Source organism: Saccopteryx leptura, chromosome 13 (assembly GCF_036850995.1).
Source record: "Saccopteryx leptura isolate mSacLep1 chromosome 13, mSacLep1_pri_phased_curated, whole genome shotgun sequence".
Classification (NCBI taxonomy): Eukaryota; Metazoa; Chordata; class Mammalia; order Chiroptera; family Emballonuridae; genus Saccopteryx; species Saccopteryx leptura.
Genome location: NC_089515.1, coordinates 24,793,297 through 24,814,770, shown reverse-complemented (window position 1 = coordinate 24,814,770; position 21,474 = coordinate 24,793,297). Strand labels below are relative to the sequence as shown.

Genomic DNA, 21,474 nt, shown 5'->3' with positions numbered 1-21,474 from the left:
CAAAGAACGGTATTGTTGAAGCCAGGGAAAGACAGTGCTTCAGAGACAGCATGACCAATTTTGTTAAATGTGCTGACAGGTCAAGTAAGATGAGCACTGAGCACTGAAAACTGAACACGGGACTTAACGTGGAATTCCTCGCGAGTCAGAATAGAAGGTTCCACGTGACTGGGAGGAGAGGAAGTGAAGACAGAGTAAAAAAGATTCTTGTAGGAAGTTTTGTTGTAAAGAGAGACTGAGGAATAGGACAGTATCTAGAGGGGAATAAAGAGTTGAGGCAAGAGTGTTTATTTTTGGCCCTGGCCGGTTGGCTCAGCGGTAGAGCGTCAGCCTGGCGTGCAGGAGTCTCGGGTTTGATTCCTGGCCAGGGCACATAGGAGAAGCGCCCATCTGCTTCTCCACCCCTCCCCCTCTCCTTCCTCTCTGTCTCTCTCTTCCCCTCCCGCAGCCGAGGCTCCATTGGAGCAAAGATGGCCCGGGCGCTGGGGATGGCTCTGTGGCCTCTGCCTCAGGCGCTAGAATGGCTCTGGATGCAACAGAGCCACGCCCCGTATGGGCAGAGCATCGCCCCCTGGTGGGCAGAACATCTCCCCCTGGTGGGCATGCCGGGTGGAACCCGGTCGGGCGCATGCGGGAGTCTGTCTGACTGACTCCCAGTTTCCAGCTTCGAAAAAATGAAAAAAAAAAAAAGTGTTTATTTTTTTGTGTGTGGTTTTTTGTTTTGTTTTGTTTTTTTACAGAGAGAGAAAGTCAGAGAGAGGGATAGACAGGGACAGACAGACAGGAATGGAGAGATGAGGAGCATCAATCATTAGTTTTTCGTTGCACGTTGCAACACCTTAGTTGTTCATTGATTGCTTTCTCATACGTGCCTTGACGGCAGGCCTTCAGCAGACCGAGTAACCCCTTGCTCAAGCCAGCGAGCTTGGGCTCAAGCTGGTGAGCTTTTTGCTCAAACCAGATGAGCCCGCGCTCAAGCTGAGGCCTTGGAGTCTCGAACCTGGGTTTTCCGCATCCCAGTCTGATGCTCTATCCACTGCACCACTGCCCAGTCAGGCTGTTTTTTGTTTTTAAACAAGAGAAACTACAGAATGTGTGTATGCTGACAGGAATGATCCAGTAGCAAGAGAGGCATAGGAAGCAGCAGCAGACTGAAGCTATTTGAGATGCAAGGTGAGTCCTGCCCGTAATGACACTGACATCAACATGGCTGATATTATTGCAGTTTATTGAGATCATAACTGAAGTTAACGCAAAGTTTCAGTTAGAGGTTAATAAAAATAATATGCAATTTTTTTCTATCCAAGTTCATGAGATTCCCTGTTTTAGAGTATGATCAAGAGTGAGTAGCTAAAATAGGATGAATGACAAGATCATTGGAGGGGAGGAGCAGGAACTGACAGGGGAGGAGCAGGAACTGGAGAAATCGTATTTGTGGCTAGTGAAATCTCTCTAAGAATTCTGAAACAGCAGTCCTAGAGAATGTGACAGTGAGATGGGGGCTAACCCCAGCCTCTGCCTAAACAAAGGCCACCTGAGCCAGGAAACCCCCAGTGCATGAGGCAGCTTCTTCTAATTCTGGACAGTTACAGTTATAGGAAACTTCTTCGTTATTCTGAGTTAAACTCTACCACTTAATACTTGCCAAACTGCTCCTTGTCCTTCAGAAATATTCACAATGAGGCTAATCTCCCTGATTTAAGGTAGTTCTTAAAGCAACTGAAGGCAGTTCCAAGTGTTTTCTTTTCCAGGAAGGGCATCATCAGGTTTTTCAATCACTCCTTATACATCACTGTTTCCAGGACTCTCGCTGTCTTGATTGCTCAGTTTGGGATACACTTGATTTGTTGATATCCTTGAGATAACAGATTAGTGGCACAATCTTCTGACTTCCCTTTTGCTGTTCAAATCACTAGGGTTAGGCCCTGGCCGGTGGGCTCAGCGGTAGAGCGTAGGCCTGGCGTGCGGGGGACCCGGGTTCGATTCCCGGCCAGGGCACATAGGAGAAGCGCCCATTTGCTTCTCCACCCCACCCCCCGTCCTTCCTCTCTGTCTCTCTCTTCCCCTCCGCAGCCAAGGCTCCATTGGAGCAAAGATGGCCCGGGCGCTGGGGATGGCTCCTTGGCCTCTGCCCCAGGCGCTAGAGTGGCTCTGGTCGCGGCAGAGCGACGCCCCGCAGGGGCAGAGCATCGCCCCCTGGTGAGCAGAGCGTTGCCCCTGGTGGGTGTGCCGGGTGGATCCCGGTCAGGCGCATGTGGGAGTCTGTCTGACTGTCTCTCCCCGTTTCCAGCTTCAGGAATTAAAAAAAACAAAAACAAAAACAAATCACTAGGGTTAATTAATAGATACTTTTTGACAAGGTGGGTCTAGGTACAACATTGTAACTGAGCGATAGCAAAACATCTTATACAAGCTAAATAAAGATGTTTCTAACTCACAATCTAGAGCAGGGGTCCCCAAACTTTTTACACAGGGGGCCAGTTCACTGTCCCTCAGACCATTGGAGGGCCGGACTATAAAAAAAACTATGAACAAATCCCTATGCACACTGCACATATCTTATTTTAAAGTAAAAAAACAAAACGGGAACAAATACAATATTTAAAATAAAGAACAAGTAAATTTAAATCAACAAACTGACTAGTATTTAAATGGGAACTATGCTCCTCTCACTGACCACCAATGAAAGAGGTGCCCCTTCCAGAAGTGTGGCAGGGGCCGGATAAATGGCCTCAGGGGGCCGCATGTGGCCCGCGGGCCGTAGTTTGGGGACCCCTGATCTAGAGCCTTCTGCTAACCCTAAATCCACAATGATTAATGTTATGGCAATAGAATTATTGACAAGAAAGAACATTACAGTGTTGTTCCTAATATAGCAGAAGAGACTATGAATTAATGCATCAGAAGCAGTACTTACAAGAATATCAGTGTTTTCAAAATAATTCCTCCAGTATGGTCTGATTTTTCTCTGTCCACCAATGTCCCATACATTCAGTTTAAAACCTTGTGATTGTACACTTTTGATGTTAAAACCCTGCAATAGAGGAAGGCAAACACATCAAGTTTTATTAAGCTTTGAGATCACGATTCTGACAAAGTTACATTTGACAGCTATATTATTTACTAACTCTGAGGTGTTCTGCAAATCTGACACTAGTAACACTGAAAACGATTTGCTGTGATAGGGAAGAAAGAGATGTATTTATACAGGCTTACTTCATTCAGGTTGTGGAGTCTGTGATTAATGTCATGGATAACATGATGTGCTTTCTGTAATGAGTACACACACACACACAACTGCAGAGGACAACTTGGTATGGGAATAGTTTTGAAAACACAGACCACACCCTTGATGAGCCCTTAGGATGGAAAAATTTAACAGGACATTACATGTAGGACATTACATGTAACTAACAAAACACTGACGCTGAATTTGAAGACTCAATAGAATAGAACAAATGCTACATTTTAAAAAAGTTTTTTCTTTTTTTAAAAACTGATTTTAGAGAGAGGGGAGAGAGAGCGAGAAGGAGGGAGGAGTGGGAATCATCAAATATTAGTAATAGCTTCTCATATGTTCCTTGACCAGACAAGTCTGGGTTTGTTTTTTTTTTGTTTTAAAGATTTTATTTAGGCCTGACCTGTGGTGGCACAGTGGACAAAGCGTCAACCTGGAAATGCTGAGGTCGCTGGTTCGAAACCCTGGGCTTGCCTGGTCAAGGCACATATGGGAGTTGATGCTTCCAGCTCCTCTCCCCTGTCTCTCTCTCTCCTCTCTCTCTGTTTCTCTCTCTCTCTCTCCTCTCTAAAATGAATAAATTTTAAAAAAAATTTAAAAAGAAAAAAAAAGATTTTATTTATTTTAGAGAGGAGAGAGAAAGAGAGAGAGAAAGAAGGGAGGGGGAGGAGCAGGAAGCATCAACTCCCATATGTGCCTTGACCAGGCAAGCCCAGGGTTCGAACTGACAACCTCAACATTCCAAGTTGGTGCTTTATCCACTGTGCCACTGCAGGCCAGGCCAAGTCTGGGGTTTTGAACTGGCAACCTCAGCATTCCAGGTCAACGCTTTATCCACTGCACCATCATTGGCCAGGAAAAATGCTACATTTAAAGAGGCAAAAGCGTGCTCACTTCGGCAGCACATATACTAAAATTGGAACGATACAGAGAAGATTAGCATGGCCCCTGCGCAAGGATGACACGCAAATTCGTGAAGCGTTCCATATTTAAAATAAATAAATAAAATTAAAAAATAAAAAATAGCCTGACCTGTGGTGGCGCAGTGGATAAAGCATCGACCTGGAAATGCTGAGGTCGCCGGTTCGAAACCCTGGGCTTGCCTGGTCAAGGCACATATGGGAGTTGATGCTTCCAGCTCCTCCCTCCCTTCTCTCTCTCTGTCGCTCCTCTCTCTGTCTCTGTCTCTGTCTCTGTCTCTCTCTCCCTCTCCTCTCTAAAAAATGAATAAATAAATAAATAAATAAATAAAGAGGCAAAAGCTGCAATCTGGAATTCTTTAGGAGCAGCTGAAAAGGAGCTGAACTCAGGACACTACGGGGGAGGCTGGTTAGTAACTGGATATGTGCTCAGTGAGGAAGGTAGGGTGTGCTGGAAAAGCATGTTCAGACTCTGGAGTGGAGCCTTCAATTACAGGCAGATGAAAACAAACAAACAAACAAACCAATAAGCAGGCATTTGAAACTGTTCCTTAATGGGTATCTCTGATGAACCTGAAAAGCAAGCATTTGTTTTCAGGACAGTTACTCAAGGTGGAACCATGAGGAAGGTGAGCAAATCAGAAGTAGATAGACTTGGGAGCCTGACCAGGCAGTGGCTCAGTGCATAAAGAGTCAAACTGGGACGCGGAGGACCCAGGTTTGAAACCCCAAGGTCGCCGGCTTGAGCGCGGGCTCATCTCGTTTGAACATAGCTCACCAGCTTGACCATAAGGTCGCTGGCTTGAGCAAGGGGTCACTCGGTCTGCTGTAGCCCCTCAGTCAAGGCACATATGAGAAAACAATCAATGAACAACTAATTACCGCAGTGAAGAACTGATGCTTCTCATCTCTCTCCCTTCCTGTCTGTCTGTCCCTATCTGTCCCTCTCTCTGACTCTGTCTCTGTCACAAAAAAAAAAAAAAAAAAAAAAAAAAAAAAAAAAGAATTGTGAGCTGGGTATTAGTATTCAGAGAAACAAATTAACAGGAACTTTGGGGTTTGGTGAGAAGGCATTTCATGAGCAAGAATTAAAAAAAAAAGAAACTTGCCCTGGCCAAGTAGCTCAGTTGGTTAGAACATTGTCCCTATTAGCCAAGGTTGCAGGTTTAACCCCTGGTCAGGGTACATACAAGAATCAACCAATGAATGCCTAAATAAGTAGAATAAAATATTGGTATTTCTTGTGGGTTTTTTTTGTGTGTGTGACAGAGACAGAGAGAGGGACAGATAGGGACAGACAGACTGGAAGGGAGAGAGATGAGAAGCATCAATTCCTTGTTGCGGCACCTTAGTTGTTCACTGATTGCTTTCTCGTAAGTGCCTTGACCGGGATGCTACAGCAGACCAAGTGACCCCTTGCTCGAGCCAGTGACCTTGGGCTCAAGCTGGTGAGCCTTGCTCAAATCAGATGAGCCCGCGCTCAAGCTGGTGACCTCGGGGTTTTGAACCTGGGTCCTCGGCATCCCAGTCTGATGCTCTATCCACTATGCCACCACCTGGTCAGGCAAAAAAAAAAAATCGATGTTTCTATCTCTCCCTTCCTCTCGCTCTAAAGTCAACTGTAAATAATTTTAAAAATCTTCTTGCAATCTTAGTGCCTGACTAGGCGGTGGCGCAGTGGATAGAGTGTTGAACTGGGATGCAGAGGACCCAGGTTCGAGACCCCGAGGCCGCCAGCTTGAGCGCGAGCTCATCTGGCTTGAGCAAAAAGCTCACCAGCTGGGATCCAAGGTCACTGGCTCCAGCAAGGGGTTGCTTGACCTGCTGAAGGCCCGCGGTCAAGGCACAAGGCACATATGAGAAAGCAATCAATGAACAACTAAGGTGTTGCAACGAAAAACTAATGATTGATGCTTCTCGTCTCTCTCCGTTCCTGTCTGTCTGTCCCTGTCTATCCCTCTCTCTGACTCTCTCTCTGTCCCTGTAAAAAAAAAAAATGATATAGTGAAATCAGGATTTGAAAAACCCAATCTACAGTATGCTACCACTGAAGTGTGATTTCATCCAGAATACCTGGAATTAAGTGTGTCTGGGGAAGCCTCTATAAACATCTCCTGCATCTGGCAGCTTGCCAACACTACTGCTTAGCGCAGAAGGAGGAGGCACAATGCGAGGGTCCATGAACACTGCCACCCAGTTTCCCCTGAGGATAAACAGTCGCTAGCGAATAACTGGGATGGTGCTGATTGCAGCTCCTCTGAAATGCCGACTACTGAATAAATGAGAAGTTGAAGAACTCTAAAGGGAAGTGGCTTAAGCCTATTATAAAAGGCTGCTTCATTCTGACTCATTGACAAAACCATTTTTGTGAGCTTAAAAATTCTATACATAACTACAATATTAAATGTCAAGTCCAGTAACAGCAAATCCTTCTAAAATGAAGCAGAGAATAAATAAGAGTAAATCCTGGAAATTCAACTATACGTATCAGCTGCCTTAAAATTCTATTAAGCCATCAGATCCAATAAATCTACTAAGAAATTATTCTAAGGAAATAATAAGTGGGTATAAACATTTAGAGATGTGTATTGCATTAGTACTTACAACATAGAAAGATATTCAACATGCATATTAAGTAAATAAGATGATACAAAATAGCATATTCCCTATAAGCCTTTTTATTTTAAATATACGCATCATATATATGCATAGAAATAAAACTGAATGACTATATCACTAAATGTTTTTTTTTTAATTATTTTTATTTATTCATTTTAGAGAAGAGAGACAGAGAGAGAGAGAGAAGGGAGGGAGGAGCAGAAAGCATCAACTCCCATATGTGCCTTGATCTGGCAAGCCCAGAGTTTTGAACCGGCGACCTCAGCATTCCAGGTCGATGCTTGATCCACTGCGCCACCACAGGTCAGGCTAAATGGTTTTTTTTTAATAAATAAATTTTTATTTTAATGGGGTGACATCAATAAATCAGGGTACATATATTCAAAGAAAACATTTCCAGGTTATCTTGTCATTTAGTTCTGTTGTATACCCATCACCCAAAGAGAGATCGTCCTCTGTCACCCTCTATCCAGTTTTCTTTGTACCCCTTCCCCTCCCCCTCTCCCTCAGTCCCTCCCCCCACCCCCCGTAACCACCACACTCCTGTCCATGTCTCTTAGTCTCGCTTTTATGTCCCACCAATGTATGGAATCCTGCAGTTCTTGTTTTTTTCTGAATATCACTAAATGTTAAGAGTGGTTATGTATGAATGGACATTATAGGTGATTTCTAGTTTCTCAATTTTACTTATTTATGCTTTTTAAATTTACTATAATGAGTATCTATTACTTTTTATAATATAAAAACACAATCAAATTTTGCTTTAAAAGAATAAATATGACCTGACCTGTGGTGGTGCAGTGGCTAAAGCATCACCCTGGAATGCTGAAGTCGCCGGTTTAAAACGCTGGGCTTGCCCAGTCAAGGCACATATGAGAGTGGATGCTTCCTGTTCTTTTTCCCTCTCCCTCTCCTCCCTCTCTCTTCTTTCTCTTTTAAAGATTTTATTCATTTTAGAGAGAGGAGAGAGAGAGAGAGAGAGAGAGAGAAAGAGAGACAGAGACAGAGAAAAGAGAGGGAGAGAGAGAGAAGGGGAGGAGCAGGAAGCATCCACTCCCATACATGCCTTGACCAGCAAGCCCGGGCTTTGGACCCGTGACCTCAGTGTTCTAAGTTGACATTTTATCCACTGTGCCACCACAGGTCAGGCTCAATAAATAAAATCTTAAAATAAAAAAAAGGAATAAATATGAAACCTTGACATAATTCAGGGTGGGGCAAAAATAGGTTTACTGTTGTGAATATGTGAAACAATTTATCCTTGTATTATTATGTACTAATTATTGTATTATTTTCCATATGAACAACTGTAAACTTCCTTTTGCCCCCCTGTAAAATAAGTTATCTACAACACATCAAACAAAGCCAGAAAGTTAGAATTGGAACTTTGGGTCCATAACTTTGAGTTCATTTCTATGTTTGCAGCATGGAAATTCTATTTTAGTAGTGCTCTGAAGAGATACAGCCTATTAAGAATCAAAAACAAGCCTGACCAGGCCGTGGCGCAATGGATGGAGCATCGGACTAAGATGTGGAAGACACAAGTTCCCCGCGGTCGCTAGCTTGAGCGCAGGCTCATCTGGTTTGAGCAAGGCTCACCAGCTTGAGCCCAAGGTCGCTGGCCCGAGCAAGGGGTCACTTGGTCTGCTGTAGCCCCACCCCCTCCCCACCCCCTACCCCCGTCAAGGCACAGATGAGAAAGCAATCAATGAACAACTAGGGGGCCGCAAGGAAGAATTGATGTTTCTCATCTCTCTCCCTTCCTGTCTGTCTGTCTCTATCTGTCCTTCTCTCTGGAAAAAAAAAAAAAAAAGAATCAAAACCAAGCCTTGGCCTTGACTGGCCCTGGCCTTGACTGGACAGCAATTGTCTGAAAGTGCAGAGGTTGCCAGGTTCAAGCCCTGCTCAGGGCACATACAGGAACAGATCAATGTTTCTCTCTCTCTCTCTCCCTTCTTTTTTTGCTAAAATAAATCAATAAATTTAAAAAAAAAACAAAAAACAAAAAACCCCCCAAACAAACAAAAATAAAGCAAGCTCTGGCTGGATAGCTCGGTTGGTTAGAGCACTGTCCTGAAGCGCAGAGGTTGCTGGTTTGATCCCTGTTTGGGGTGCATACAGGAACAGATGAATGTTCCTGTCTCTCTCGCTCTCTTCTTCTCTTGCTAAAATCAATAAATAAACGTTAAGGCCCTGGCCGGTTGGCTCAGCGGTAGAGCGTCGGCCTGGCGTGCGGGGGACCTGGGTTCGATTCCCGTCCAGGGCACATAGGAGAAGCGCCCATTTGCTTCTCCACCCCCACCCCCTCCTTCCTCTCTGTCTCTCTCTTCCCCTTCCGCAGCCAAGGCTCCATTGGAGCAAAGATGGCCCGGGCGCTGGGGATGGCTCCTTGGCCTCTGCCCTAGGCGCTAGAGTGGCTCTGGTTGCGGCAGAGCGACCCCCCCGGAGGGGCAGAGCATCGCCCCCTGGTGGGCAGAGCTTCGCCCCCTGGTGGGCGTGCCGGGTGGATCCCGGTCGGGCGCATGCGGGAGTCTGTCTGACTGTCTCTCCCCGTTTCCAGCTTCAGAAAAATACAAAATAAATAAATAAATAAATAAATAAATAAACGTAAAAAAAAGGAATAAAAAACAAAATTACCCCAAAACATTTAGCCCTTCTTTTTCTGGCAGAAATTCTCATACACTAATATATGTTTTCAGCCCTTCTAGGCTAGACTACTGTAATTTGCTCCTCCTTAGGCTGTATGTTAAATTTGTTCAGAAGCTATAAAACTGCTCATTTGGTAACAGTCGAAATTACTTTTCTGCTTAGTATTTTGAATTGGTAAGACCACAGGCCCTGAAGTCCACACACCAGCACAGCCATTCAAACCTGACACCAAGCTCTCTCACAGTAAGGTGACACAATGTGCTACATAACCCTGGTTTCCTAACCCCTCTACTGCTCAAACACTTTAAAGCAGGGGTCTCAAACTCAACTCAGCATGTGGGCCGCAGAGCAAGATCACAGCCATTCGGCGGGCAGCACTAGGTCTACAAAAGGCAACTGTTACGCAACACTTTTCTCACTGCAGTTGAAAACAAAAAAATAATCAGTACAACAAGCACAATCATACATGCAGTTTACTCAGTGTCACAAAACGACCAGAAACTGTAGTTCGCATCACAACTGCTGTTAACTAAGCTAATATCTAGCTAGGATGCTAGAGAAATGAAAAATACAACTAGGCCCCTAGGCTTACTTAATTTTATCCAAAATATTTTGAACTTCGTGGATTAGTCTGCGGGCCGCACAAAATTGTTCGGCGGGCCGCGAGTTTGAGACCCCTGCTTTAAAGTGACTAGGATCAACATGGCTGTCCCTAGTTAGAAAACCTGAAGGCTTGGCCAAAGGTCAAGCTTTCTCAGAATTTCCTACAGAAAAGGAGGTTTAAAGAAGCTGACTAGAGTTCTTCTAATCAGGGCTTGTCTTTCAACTTCAGTTCAGCAAGCACCACCAGTGCCTTATCCTTTGTGTTTTGCTTGCTTAGCCTTAGGAAGGAGGAGGGTTGATGAGCCTGGATTAAAAAGATAGGTAATTATATTTATTAAGTCTGAAAAATACACACTAAGATATATACATATATTTTAGATTTATTGATTTTTGGAAAGAGGTGAGAGAGAGAAAGAGAAGGAGAGTGAGAAAGAGGGAGGGAGAAGCGGGAAACATCTATTCATAGTAGTTGCTTCCTGTATGTGCCTTGACTGGGCAAGCTCAGGGATTCGAACTGGCGACCTCAGCTCAGCGTTCCAGGTCGACCCTTTATCCATTGCGCCACCACAGGTCAGGCCTTCACATTAAAATATATATTAACAGTGGCTTTTTTCACAGTTCTCTTTGGTTTTCTCCTTTATACTTTCTCTGTATCTTCTATATTAATTAATTTCATAATCAGAAGGTAAAGCTATTTTTAAAAAGGAATCACAGTTTTGAGGGGATTGTGTCTTGACATAGGTATACATATATATTTATTTGAATTATTTATTTAAAAATTATTAGGTATATATAAAATAAAAGTGACCATTTTAACCTTTTTAAAGTGTACAGTACAGTGGCATTAAGTACCTATAACACTGTTGTGCAACCATCTCCATCATCCATCTACAGAATGTATTTCATCTTACAACACTCTCTGTGCTCATTAAACAACTCCTAATTCCCCCCTCTCTCTTCAGCCTCTGGTAACCATTATTCTACTTTCTGTCTCTATGTATCTGAATACTTTAAGTATCTCATATGAATGGAATCTCTTTTTTTTTTTCAGAGACAGAGAGAGAGTCAGAGAGAGGGATAGACAGGGACAGACAGACAGGAACGGAGAGATGAGAAGCATCAATCATTAGGTTTTCGTTGCGTGTTGCGACTCTTAGTTGTTCATTAATTGCTTTCTCATATGTGCCTTGACCGCGGGCCTTCAGCAGGCCGAGTAACCTCTTGCTCAAGCCAGCGACCTTGGGTCCAAGCTGGTGAGCTTTTGCTCAAACCAGATGGGCCCACGCTCAAGCTGGCGACCTTGGGGTCTTGAACCTGGGTCTTCCGCATCCCAGTCCAATGCTCCATCCACTGCGCCACCGCCTGGTCAGGCAAATGGAATCTCTTGATACATATTTTTGAAATCTTAAGATTATTTTTAAACAGTATAGACTTTTATCAGTAACAAGACTTTTAGAAGAAGACAAAACTTTATTTCCCATTTTGTCTTTCATATTGCTATTATCACCTTCCATGTGTCCCACAGCATCTGGGGCCAAGGCAATGCTCACCTGTGTAGGTGTGATGTGGCTGATGTCTTCAGATGCAAGCTGCTTCAGAAGAGTAGTCTTGCCAGCATTATCCAAGCCCAGGAGAAGGAGTCTCACCTCCTGGTCTGGTGCACTTTTCAATTTACGCAAAATTGAGAGTAAGCCCTTAAACAACCATAAGAAAGATTACTTTTGATATTATTGAACATCAGAATATCTTCTTCTCCTTAGCCTTACCTGTGGTGGTACAGTGGTTAAAGTGGTTAAAGTGCTGAGGTTGCTGGTTGAAAACCCCAGGCTTGCCTGATCAAGGAACATATGAAAAGCAACTAATACAAGTTGATGCTTCCCACTCCTCCTCTCTCTCCCCAGCTCTCTAAAATCAATAAATAAGATCTTAAAAATATATTTAAAAAGCCTGACCAGTAGTGGTGCTGTGGCTAGAGTGTCCACCTGGGACAACTGAGGTCCGGGTTTGAAATCCCACGGTCGCTGGCTTGAGCGCGGGCTCATCAGCTTGAGTGTGGGGTCACTGGCTTGAGCGTGGGATCACTGACATAATCCCATGGTTACTGGCTTGAGCCCGAAGGTCACTGGCTTGAAGCCCAAGGTCACTGGCTTGGCCCAGAGGTCACTGGCTTGAAGCCCAAGGTCGCTGGCCTGAGCAAGGGGTCACTGGCTCGGCTGGAGCCCCCCCAAGTCAAGGTTGATGCTCATCTCCCTTCCTTTCTTTCTCTCTCTCTTTCTCTGTCCCTCTCTCTCTCACTAAAACAAAAACAAAAAGAATATCTTCTCCTCCTTGAAAAAAGTTATTGGTAATGGAGCGCTTAATTATTATTTTCCACTTTAATGTCATTTATTTCATTTGCTTCCCCCTTCTAAGTTTTGGCAGAAGTAGGTTAGTAAATTCAGCAACTTAATAAACAGTATGGCTATTCCTGCTCCTATTAATCCAGCTTAGCAGTCACACCAAACTCCCAGAAGTATGAACTACTATCCAGCTGGTGTTCCTAAAGCCCTTTATAGAAACTGAGAGTATTGCATTCATCATATCAGACTATAGGTAACTGACTTTTGTATTTTTCTTCTTGACTAGAGTGAAATTTCTTGTGGGTAAGGACTATATAACTTGTTTTACACATGCCTGGCACTTGTTAGATAGATACTAGATAATAGTTGTTAAACTAAATAGAATTATCCACCCAAGTTAACACAAGATTTAAGGTTGCTATGCAGCCTGACAGGTGGTGGAGCAGTGGATAGAGCATCAGACTGGTATGCGAAGGACCCAGTTTGAAACCCCGAGGTCGCCAGCTTGAGGACTCATCTGGTTTGAGCAAGGCTCACCAGCTTGAGCCCAAGGTCGCTGGCTTGAGCAAGGGGTTACTCAATCTGCTGTAGCCCCATGGTCGTCAAGGTGCCTCAACAAAGAATTGATGCTTCTCATCTCTCTCCCTTCCTGTCGCCTGTCCCTATCTGTCCTTCTCTCTGTCTCTGTCACAAAACAAACAAACAAAAACTTACAAAGGTGCTATACAAAAAAAATACAGCCCAGGCCGGGTATAGCTCAGTTGGTTAGTGTTGCCCCAATATACCAAGGTTGTGGGTTCAATCTCCAGTCACGACACATACAAGAATCAACCAATGAATGAATGAATAAGTGGAACAACAAATTTATGTTTCTCTCTCTCTCCTTCCTCTCTTTCTAAAATTAATCAATCAATAATTTTTTTTAAAAAAATGCAAAAATGTTGTATAAAATTGTATCTGGGCTCTCTGTTTAAGATTTTATTTCAGGCCTGACCAGGTGGGTGGCACAGTGGATAGAGCATCGGACTCAGACACAGAGGTTCAGGTTTGAAACCCCGAGGGTGCTGGCTTGAGCGTGGGCTCATCAGGCTTCAGTGTGAGCTCCCCAGCTTGAGTGCAGGTTGCTGGCTTGAGCATGGAATTATAGACATGATCCCATGGTCACTGGCTTGAGCCCAAAGGTCACTGGCTTAAAGGCAGCAAGGGGTCACTCACTGGTGGTCAAAGCACATATGAGAAAGCAATTCATGAACAATTAAGGTACCACAACTATAAGTTGATGCTTCTCATCTCTCTCCCTTCCTGCCTCTGTCCTGGTCTAACCCTCTCTCTCTCTTTAAAAAAAAAAAAAAAGCCATTTATGAAATAAACAAACAAAAAACCCAAAATTTAACCACAGTATTTTTGACTAGTTACCTACCTAGTATTTGTTTCTTCTTTTTAGTATTATTAATTTTTTTTTTGACAGAGTCAGAGAGAAGGACAGATAGGGACAGATAGACAGGAAGGGAGAGATGAGAAGCATCAATTCTTCATTGCAGCACCTTAGTTGTTCATTGACTGCTTTTTCATATAGGCCTTGACTGGGGGGCTACAGCAGACCGAGTGACCCCTTGCTCAAGCCAGCAACCTTGGGCTTCAAGCCAGCAACCTTTGGGCTCAAGCCAGCCGACCATGGGGTCATATCTATGATCTCATGCTCAAGCCAGCGACCCTGACTCAAGCTGGTGAGCTCGGGGTTTTGAACCTGGGTCCTCTGTATGCCAGTCCGATGCTCTATCCACTGCGCTACCGCCTGGTCAGGCTATTATTATTCATTTTTATGGGTGAAAATAAACCATGTTGCTTTTTATCTAAGAACATTAAGAAAAGTCTTAGAAGATAGTCACTTGTTCTGTCCTGCAACTGGTAATCTTGTTCCAATGAGGCATGGTTACAACAAGAATCAAAGAATCCCAGAGTTTAAAGGGCATATAATCCCCCAGCTCAAGCAGAAATTCCTTCAAACTGAGTCTTAGAATTATATAAAATGGTTGTATTTTTTATCTGCATTGCGCCAGGCAATAATTCCAACCAGTCTGTTCACTAAGATCAAATAATTCTGTGAAATAATTCTCAACAACTGAATCTTTGGATAATGATATGCAAATATGTATAATTATTAAGAATGCCTTTCTCTCCAGAAACTCTGTTTCCCGCTTCTAGTACTGTATTTGCAGTATGTTGCTAAGGATCACTTTAACCTCTCTATGCCTCAAATGTTTCCGGCAATAAAATGTAAAATGGAAGGTTTGGTTAAAGAAAAAAAGACAAATTCCATACCAAACGATTTGAGAAAGAGGCCCTGGCCGGTTGGCTCAGTGGTAGAGCATCGGCCTGGCGTGCAGGAGTCCTGGGTTCGATTCCCGGCCAGGGCACACAGGAGAAGCGCCCATCTGCTTCTCCACCCCTCCCCCTCTCCTTCCTCTCTGTCTCTCTCTTCCTCTCCTGCAGCCAAGGCTCCATTGGAGCAAAGTTGGCCCGGGCGCTGAGGATGGCTCTGTAGCCTCTGCCTCAGGCACTAGAATGGCTCTGGTTGCAACAGAGCGACACCCCAGACCCCAGATGGGCAGAGCATCGCCCCCTGGTGGGCATGCCGGGTGGATCCCGGGTGGGCGCATGCGGGAGTCTGTCTGACTGCCTCCCAGTTTCCAACTTCAGAAAAATACAAAAAAAGAAAAAAAAAAGAAGGAAAAAAAAAAAAAGATTTGAGAAAGGCTGAATAGATCTGAAACCAATAAACGCCGAGAAAGATAGGCAGGTCTTTTTTATTTTGAAAGGCATGACATTTCTTTCATTTTCATCTTTTCTGGCTTGAATACTTTAACAACCATTCCCTTTTGAAACTGTATTTATGAGAAGTCTCCCTGGCTTCTCTTAGCTACATTGCAATCACTCATTTATAATACCACCTTTCAGAACAGTTAAAATTAGAATTCTGAGATCCCCAGGGGACTGGTGATATAAAATGGCTAAGAACAGGGAAAACACCTTGTACTACTTCTGAGTTCCTGATTAGATATCCCCATTACCTTTTCAATAAAATTCTAAAACTACTGGAGTTTATCCCCTTAGTACATTAAACAACAGTACAGGTCCAGGTCTTCTTATGCATTATCTACTAGTGTAGAAATTGTGAAAGGAGATGTTTTCTCTCAAATATTTTCAAGGTTCAAAATGAATGTTTTAGGTTTTTCCTCATGTGTCTCTTTAAAAAAAGATTTTTTTTTAGATTTTATTTATTGATTTTAGAGAGGGGGGGAGGGAGAGAGAGGGAGAGAGAGAAGCCAGGGAGGAACAGGAAGCATCACCTCATAGTAGTTGCTTCTTATATGTGCTTTGACTGGGCAAGCCCAGGACTTCCCACCAGCAACCTCAGCATTTCAGGTTGATGTTTTACCCACTATGCCACCACAGGTCAGGTGTGTGTCTCTTTTTTTTGAAAAATGTAAAAAATACTGCATTCTGCAGGCTGAGACCTTTTACATACACTTATTCTATAGTATTTGTAATTGAATAATTAAAAGAAAACTCATTTCTATTCATTTTCAAAGGAGAGAAGCAAAGTACACATGACAAACCATTCTAACTAAGACTAAACTTCATTAACCTAATGGTATGAAAAAACAAGACTTCTACATTTCTAATGGCTAATTTTCCTCATCAAGGAACAATGACTTCACATGCTTTACCTTTAAGCAAAATTACAGAGACATGTAAAGTTCAGCTAATATTTTCTTCTAGCAAAATGATAAATGATATCTCAAGCATGGTCTAGATGAGACAAATGCAAATACAATACAGCATCATGTTAACCCAACTACTGAAGACAGGGGATCACAGGATTACCAGGGTTTGCTAAGTAGGGAAGAAGATATTTATAGGTATCAGGGTTCTGCCTGAAAGGTACAAAGTAAGCCGATTTAAGAGGATGGAGGAGCCTGACCGGTTGGTGGAGTGAGGGCTCATCTGGTTTGAGCTCACCAGCTTGAGCTCAAGGTCGCTGGCTCGAGCAAGGGGTTACTCAGTCTGCTGAAGGCCTGCAGTCAAGGCACATATGAGAAGGCAATCAATGAACAACTAAGGTGTTGTAATGCGCAACGAAAAACTGATGGTTGATGCTTCTCATCTCTCTGTTCCTCTCTGTCTGTCCCTGTCTGTCCCTCTGACTCTCTCTCTGTCTCTGTAAAAAAAAAAGAGGCTGGAGGAAAGAGAGCAGAATAAGTCTATTCCATGCTTCTGTCCAGATATGCCCATCCTTTAGTTTATTTATTTATTTATTTATTTATTTATTGGCAGAGACAGGGAGAGTCAAAGAGAGGGACAGACAGGAAGGGAGAGAGATGAGAAACATCAATTCTTTGTTGCGGTTCCTTAGTTGTTCACTGATTCATTTGTAGCTACAGCAGACCGAGTGACCCCTTGCTGGAGCCAGCGACCTTGGGCTTAAGCTGGTGAGCCTTGCTCAAACCAGATGAGCCGTGCTCAAGCTGGCGACCTTGGGGTCTCAACCCTGGGTCCTCCACATTCCAGTCTGATGTTCTATCCACTGCGCCACTGCCTGGTCAGGCCATCCTTTAGTTTAAATGTCAAATGAAGGGAGGCTGCCATTAGAAGTTAATTTTATTATGGAGCTAAGTTTTGCAGTATAAATACACGGGAGTAGATTTTCAAGGTATATTTTTGGTCAAAATATTCATTTATTCATTCATTCATCATTAAATACCCACAATGTGCCCCAAGTACAATAGTGAGCAAAACAGATATGATCTCTATGTAGGATTTGTACTCCCATGACATTGAATAAAGGCAATTTGAGAAACAAGAACTTTAGTTAACTGTAGATTGTGTTACTACCATGCATGTATACAAGTTCTATGCACCCTGGTGGACAAAAGCAAGCTGACTTGGCCACAAAATATTTAAACAAACTTTTCTACAGGCAAATCATGAATGGATATGCTACTCACTATAGACATTTCTCCTGCCTCAAAATTGGCTTCAACTCAACTACTGGCAGAGGTATGGCGCACTGACCTAAAATGATACAAACTAGGTCATTCAAAGAAACTAGTGTGGTGGAGGGGGAAAGAGGAATCTGCTGGTATATGAAAAATATATGTGGCCATGAGGACAGCTAAAAATTTAAATATTCAAATTAGTAAGCCAACTGTCAAGTACACGAACTCCCCCATAACTAGCTTAAATGGAACTGACTTCAATTTATTCTCACCTCTTTTTGAAACTAACAAAAAAAAACTGGTGCTGCCCAGTAAGACCTTATTAATTCCCAGGAATTCCTATAGCCTTGAGTGAGGAACCTCACTCAAATTTTGTCTTCTCTACTAAATAAATACCATGTTTCTTGAGGAACAAAATATGGCCACTTCCTCAGAAAGGCTGTGGGTTCCCACTTCACCAGAGTCCTCATGAAAAGAACATTATAGGCTTTAGAGTTTCATTAATTGGTATTCAACTTCTTTATTATATGCGGCTTAAGTGTCTGTTTGTCGCCGATAGCTTATTGGTTGCTTGCGTAACTGTACTAGCCAATGGGGTGAAATTGCCACGGCATTCAAATAGTCCCACCTTCTGGCATGCCACCTCACAAATTGAGGTTAAAGATTGGAGCAATTATTATGCTGTTAAGAAATCTTAACACCAGAAGGGGTCTTTGCAATGGTACAAGAATAGAGGTTCTCCAATTGAAAAATAATGTCATAATAGCTAAGTCTTTGACTGGCTCCTCTATGTCAAAGGATGAAATACATGTCATTCCAAGAATTGATTTGGCTCCATCTCAAACAGGGTTGCCGTTTCAATTGAGATATAGACAATTTCCTGTAAAACTTGCCTTTGCTATGACCATCAATAAGTCTCAGGGCCAAACGCTTAAGCGTGTTGGCATTTTTTTACCTGAGCCTGCATTTGGACACGGTCAACTTTATGTTGCCTGTTCAAGAGTTTGTGAAAGAACGGACGTAAAATTAAAAATAATTGATGGTCCTCTGCAAGGCGAGCTTAAAAATGATAGAAAGATCTACACAAGAAATGTTGTGTACAAAGAGATCTTTGACATGTGAATTAACATTTTATTATTTAAATCACCTTTATTTATTGAGCTAGCGGTGGCTCTTAAGAAATGTACCGCCAGTGGTTTCCTTCATTGCACTCTACTTTAAGCAATTAAGCAAGTAGAAGGGGGAAACCCCGTGGGGCAGTAAGCAAAGGGGCGTCCTTGCCGCCTGCCCTGGGTAATTCAGTTTGAATTAGCAGACACCTTTGCACAAATCATTTTAATTACAATTTATAATATCTAAAACAGCGGTCATTTCGTATGACCGCCGGGCTTTCTAGTCTCTATATGTGCAACTCCAGGCACAGTTAGATCTAGAAAATGAGAACAATATTTCTATCACAAGAAAAATGTTAGGAAGATTAAATAAGGTAATGTGTGTAAAGCCTGACACATAGTACACTCAAAACAATTGTTGTGTTTATTATTATTATTATTATTATTTATTTTTACTGTTCACTGACCATTTCTGACCAGAAAACATAATTTTGGGAACCATCTTCATATATATAGAAAGTAGCCCCTAAGTAATTCCTGAATGAAGGAGTCATCTATTAAATAACAATAGTTATGTCCTAAAGTTATTGCTAACTTACTATTTCACCAAAAACTTATAATCATAAGGCAGGGTTAAAAGAGCTGACCTTAAATGTTCAGAGAAACCCCAATAGGTTTTTGTGGCAGTATTCTCCAAATTAAAAAAAAAAAGAAAAAGAGAAAGAGTACGTATGTATTAGTCATAGCTGAAGGTTAAAAAAAACCCCAACAACCTGGGACTTAGTGTTCAGTTGTACAGTTACACGGGGGCCCATGGGATAAATGTGACACACTTAATCACACCACTGACCGCTTAAATTCCATGTTCCACTTTCAGTTCTAAGAATAGCTCACAGTTTTGGAGATAGAAAAAAATGTATTTTGGAAAATAGATAAAGAATCCAGAATAATTTGTTCTAATTTCTTATTGTCCATTTTAGGAAAAAAGAAAGAATAATGAAATCTGTCTTGATCACTGAATAGAACCATTATATATATATATATATATATATATATATATATATATATATATATATATATATATACCAGTGCTGTATACCGTGTAAATTTGTTGTGTACAGTGTCAATTTGCACCTGGAAACATGAGCTGTGGTTATCTGTTGTGGCCTGTAATTATAAATTAAATGATCATTAAATAACATAATCCACTTAATTGATAAAGTGGGAAAAGTTAGGCTCCTCTCATGTACGTCTCTTTATGATGACATCTCATTCTCTATTGGTTTGGCTTGCTTTTTTCATTTCAATTCTATTGTTATTTTCTGTGTATTTATGTTTATATTCATTTGTTGAGAAAAACTTAGCCTTTGAATGGACAGTTCATACATAAACAATAAAAAGAAAACATGTAAAAATCTGTTTAGCCCGAGATTAATAAAACAGCAATGCAGCAAGTGTGAAATGTGACTGACAACTTCAGATCAAACAATTCTACTTTAACAACCTGACAATGTAAAATCAATTGAGATTTTTTTTCTATCAAAATTGACTCTCATTGGATAATCTGACCAAAGGTACATATTTTTTCCGTGTGGACATCTAGCTTTTCCCTCTAAATTAACAGAAGTGGTTCAATACTTCTAAAAGTCAAAAAGGGACTGGGGTTGGGGTAGGGAAGTAACTCTAAGTTTGAGTGCTGGTTCTTTTACAGTTGTAAGCCAACCTGTTCTAAACACTTCAAAATCAATTTTTCTTTGCTCGCTCTAAAACGACTCAATTTCATTTTATTAGTCTCCCATTAACTTCACAGGAATCAATGTCAATGGAAAGGAAAAGAATGTCAACGATCAAATCTGTCACACATAATTTACAGTTCTGGAAAGATTTAATTAGGTCTGACAGAGAAAAAGCACTGTCTGAAATGGATGCCCACTTTCTAGTTTTAATTTCCCATTATTTTTAGTTTGGAGCCTCTAAACTGAGATTAAGACTTTTTGGTTCTGTTGTAGTCATACGCAAAAGAAGGCTGCAACAGGTTCTGACGAAAACACCAGGAACCGGGCAGCAAGTTTGCCTCCATTAACATGGATTAAGTAATGAATGGAAGATCGGTCATCACCTACAACCACACCTTGCATAAAACTCTGCAAATAAGAACCCAGGACTGCAGAAGCATGCTCTCCACGCACACATTCAGGATGCGTAAAATTCACTAGGCATATATTTCAAGCGGCATCTCTTTTGTATCCTGGGATTTACATCCCTCCCCCCCAGACGCCCGTACACAACTCTAAGAAGAGGAGCGCTACCATCTCCTGCCGTACCGCTAGGGCGACCTCAAACTCAGTAACGCTGGCCCTGCTACCCGATTCCGCCCCGACCAAGACGGACCCCACTTTCTTGCGGCGTGGGGAGGCCGATTTCCTGGGGAGATCTAAACCTTCATGCGGAGACTATTATTCGCAGCGCCTCGGGTCCGCCCTCATCCCTGTCCCCAGAGTAATGGAGCCCCGGCACCCACCGGAGACATCCACGCACCCTTCCAGCCCCTTCCCCTTGCTCGGGACCCAATGCGAGCTCCGCCTTCCTCCTAAGGCCCAGGTCTCCCTCCAGGGCCCACACCCTCGGGGCTCCTCGACGCCCCCCGAAACCAATCCAGGATCCAGACAGCAAGTTGAGCACCATCCCATTCCCTCTTTGGCTTTAAGCGCAGTGCCCCGCCCTAGGCTTGGGACAAGCCGAGGGGTAACCGACCGGCTCAGAAGGGGCTCAAGATCCCCACACTCACCATCCTCCCAACGAGTCCCTCCTCCTCCTCTTACTCCTCCTCCTTCTGCCACCCCCCGTTACCAGGGGCAACTTCTGCGGCACCGCCCCTGACGTTCCTGGCACGCACCGCGGAGGAGCTAAGCCGCAGAACGGGGCGGGGACCAGCTCCGCTTGCTCCAAAATGCGCAAGCGCGCCAAGGTATCCGCCCACTGCGCAGGCAGCCG

General features: G+C 43.0%; 1 protein-coding gene and 1 non-coding gene across 2 annotated transcripts in view; one reads left to right on the top strand and one right to left on the bottom strand.

The window, feature by feature from the left end:
• ARL3 (ADP ribosylation factor like GTPase 3) overlaps positions 1-21,417 on the bottom strand; it is a 45,407-nt gene extending 23,990 nt beyond the window's left edge. The window contains exons 1-3 of the mRNA XM_066355975.1: positions 21,269-21,417; positions 11,580-11,723; positions 2,918-3,034 (exon numbers count right to left, since the gene is read on the bottom strand). Coding sequence (XP_066212072.1) covers positions 2,918-3,034; positions 11,580-11,723; positions 21,269-21,271 — 264 coding nt within the window. The 5' untranslated portion in view covers positions 21,272-21,417. The remainder of the gene's footprint in view (positions 1-2,917; positions 3,035-11,579; positions 11,724-21,268) is intronic.
• LOC136385091 (U6 spliceosomal RNA) lies at positions 4,125-4,231 on the top strand. Its single transcript, XR_010747704.1, has one exon. It is a non-coding gene; the product is annotated as a U6 spliceosomal RNA (small nuclear RNA).
• Positions 21,418-21,474: the final 57 nt, after the last annotated feature.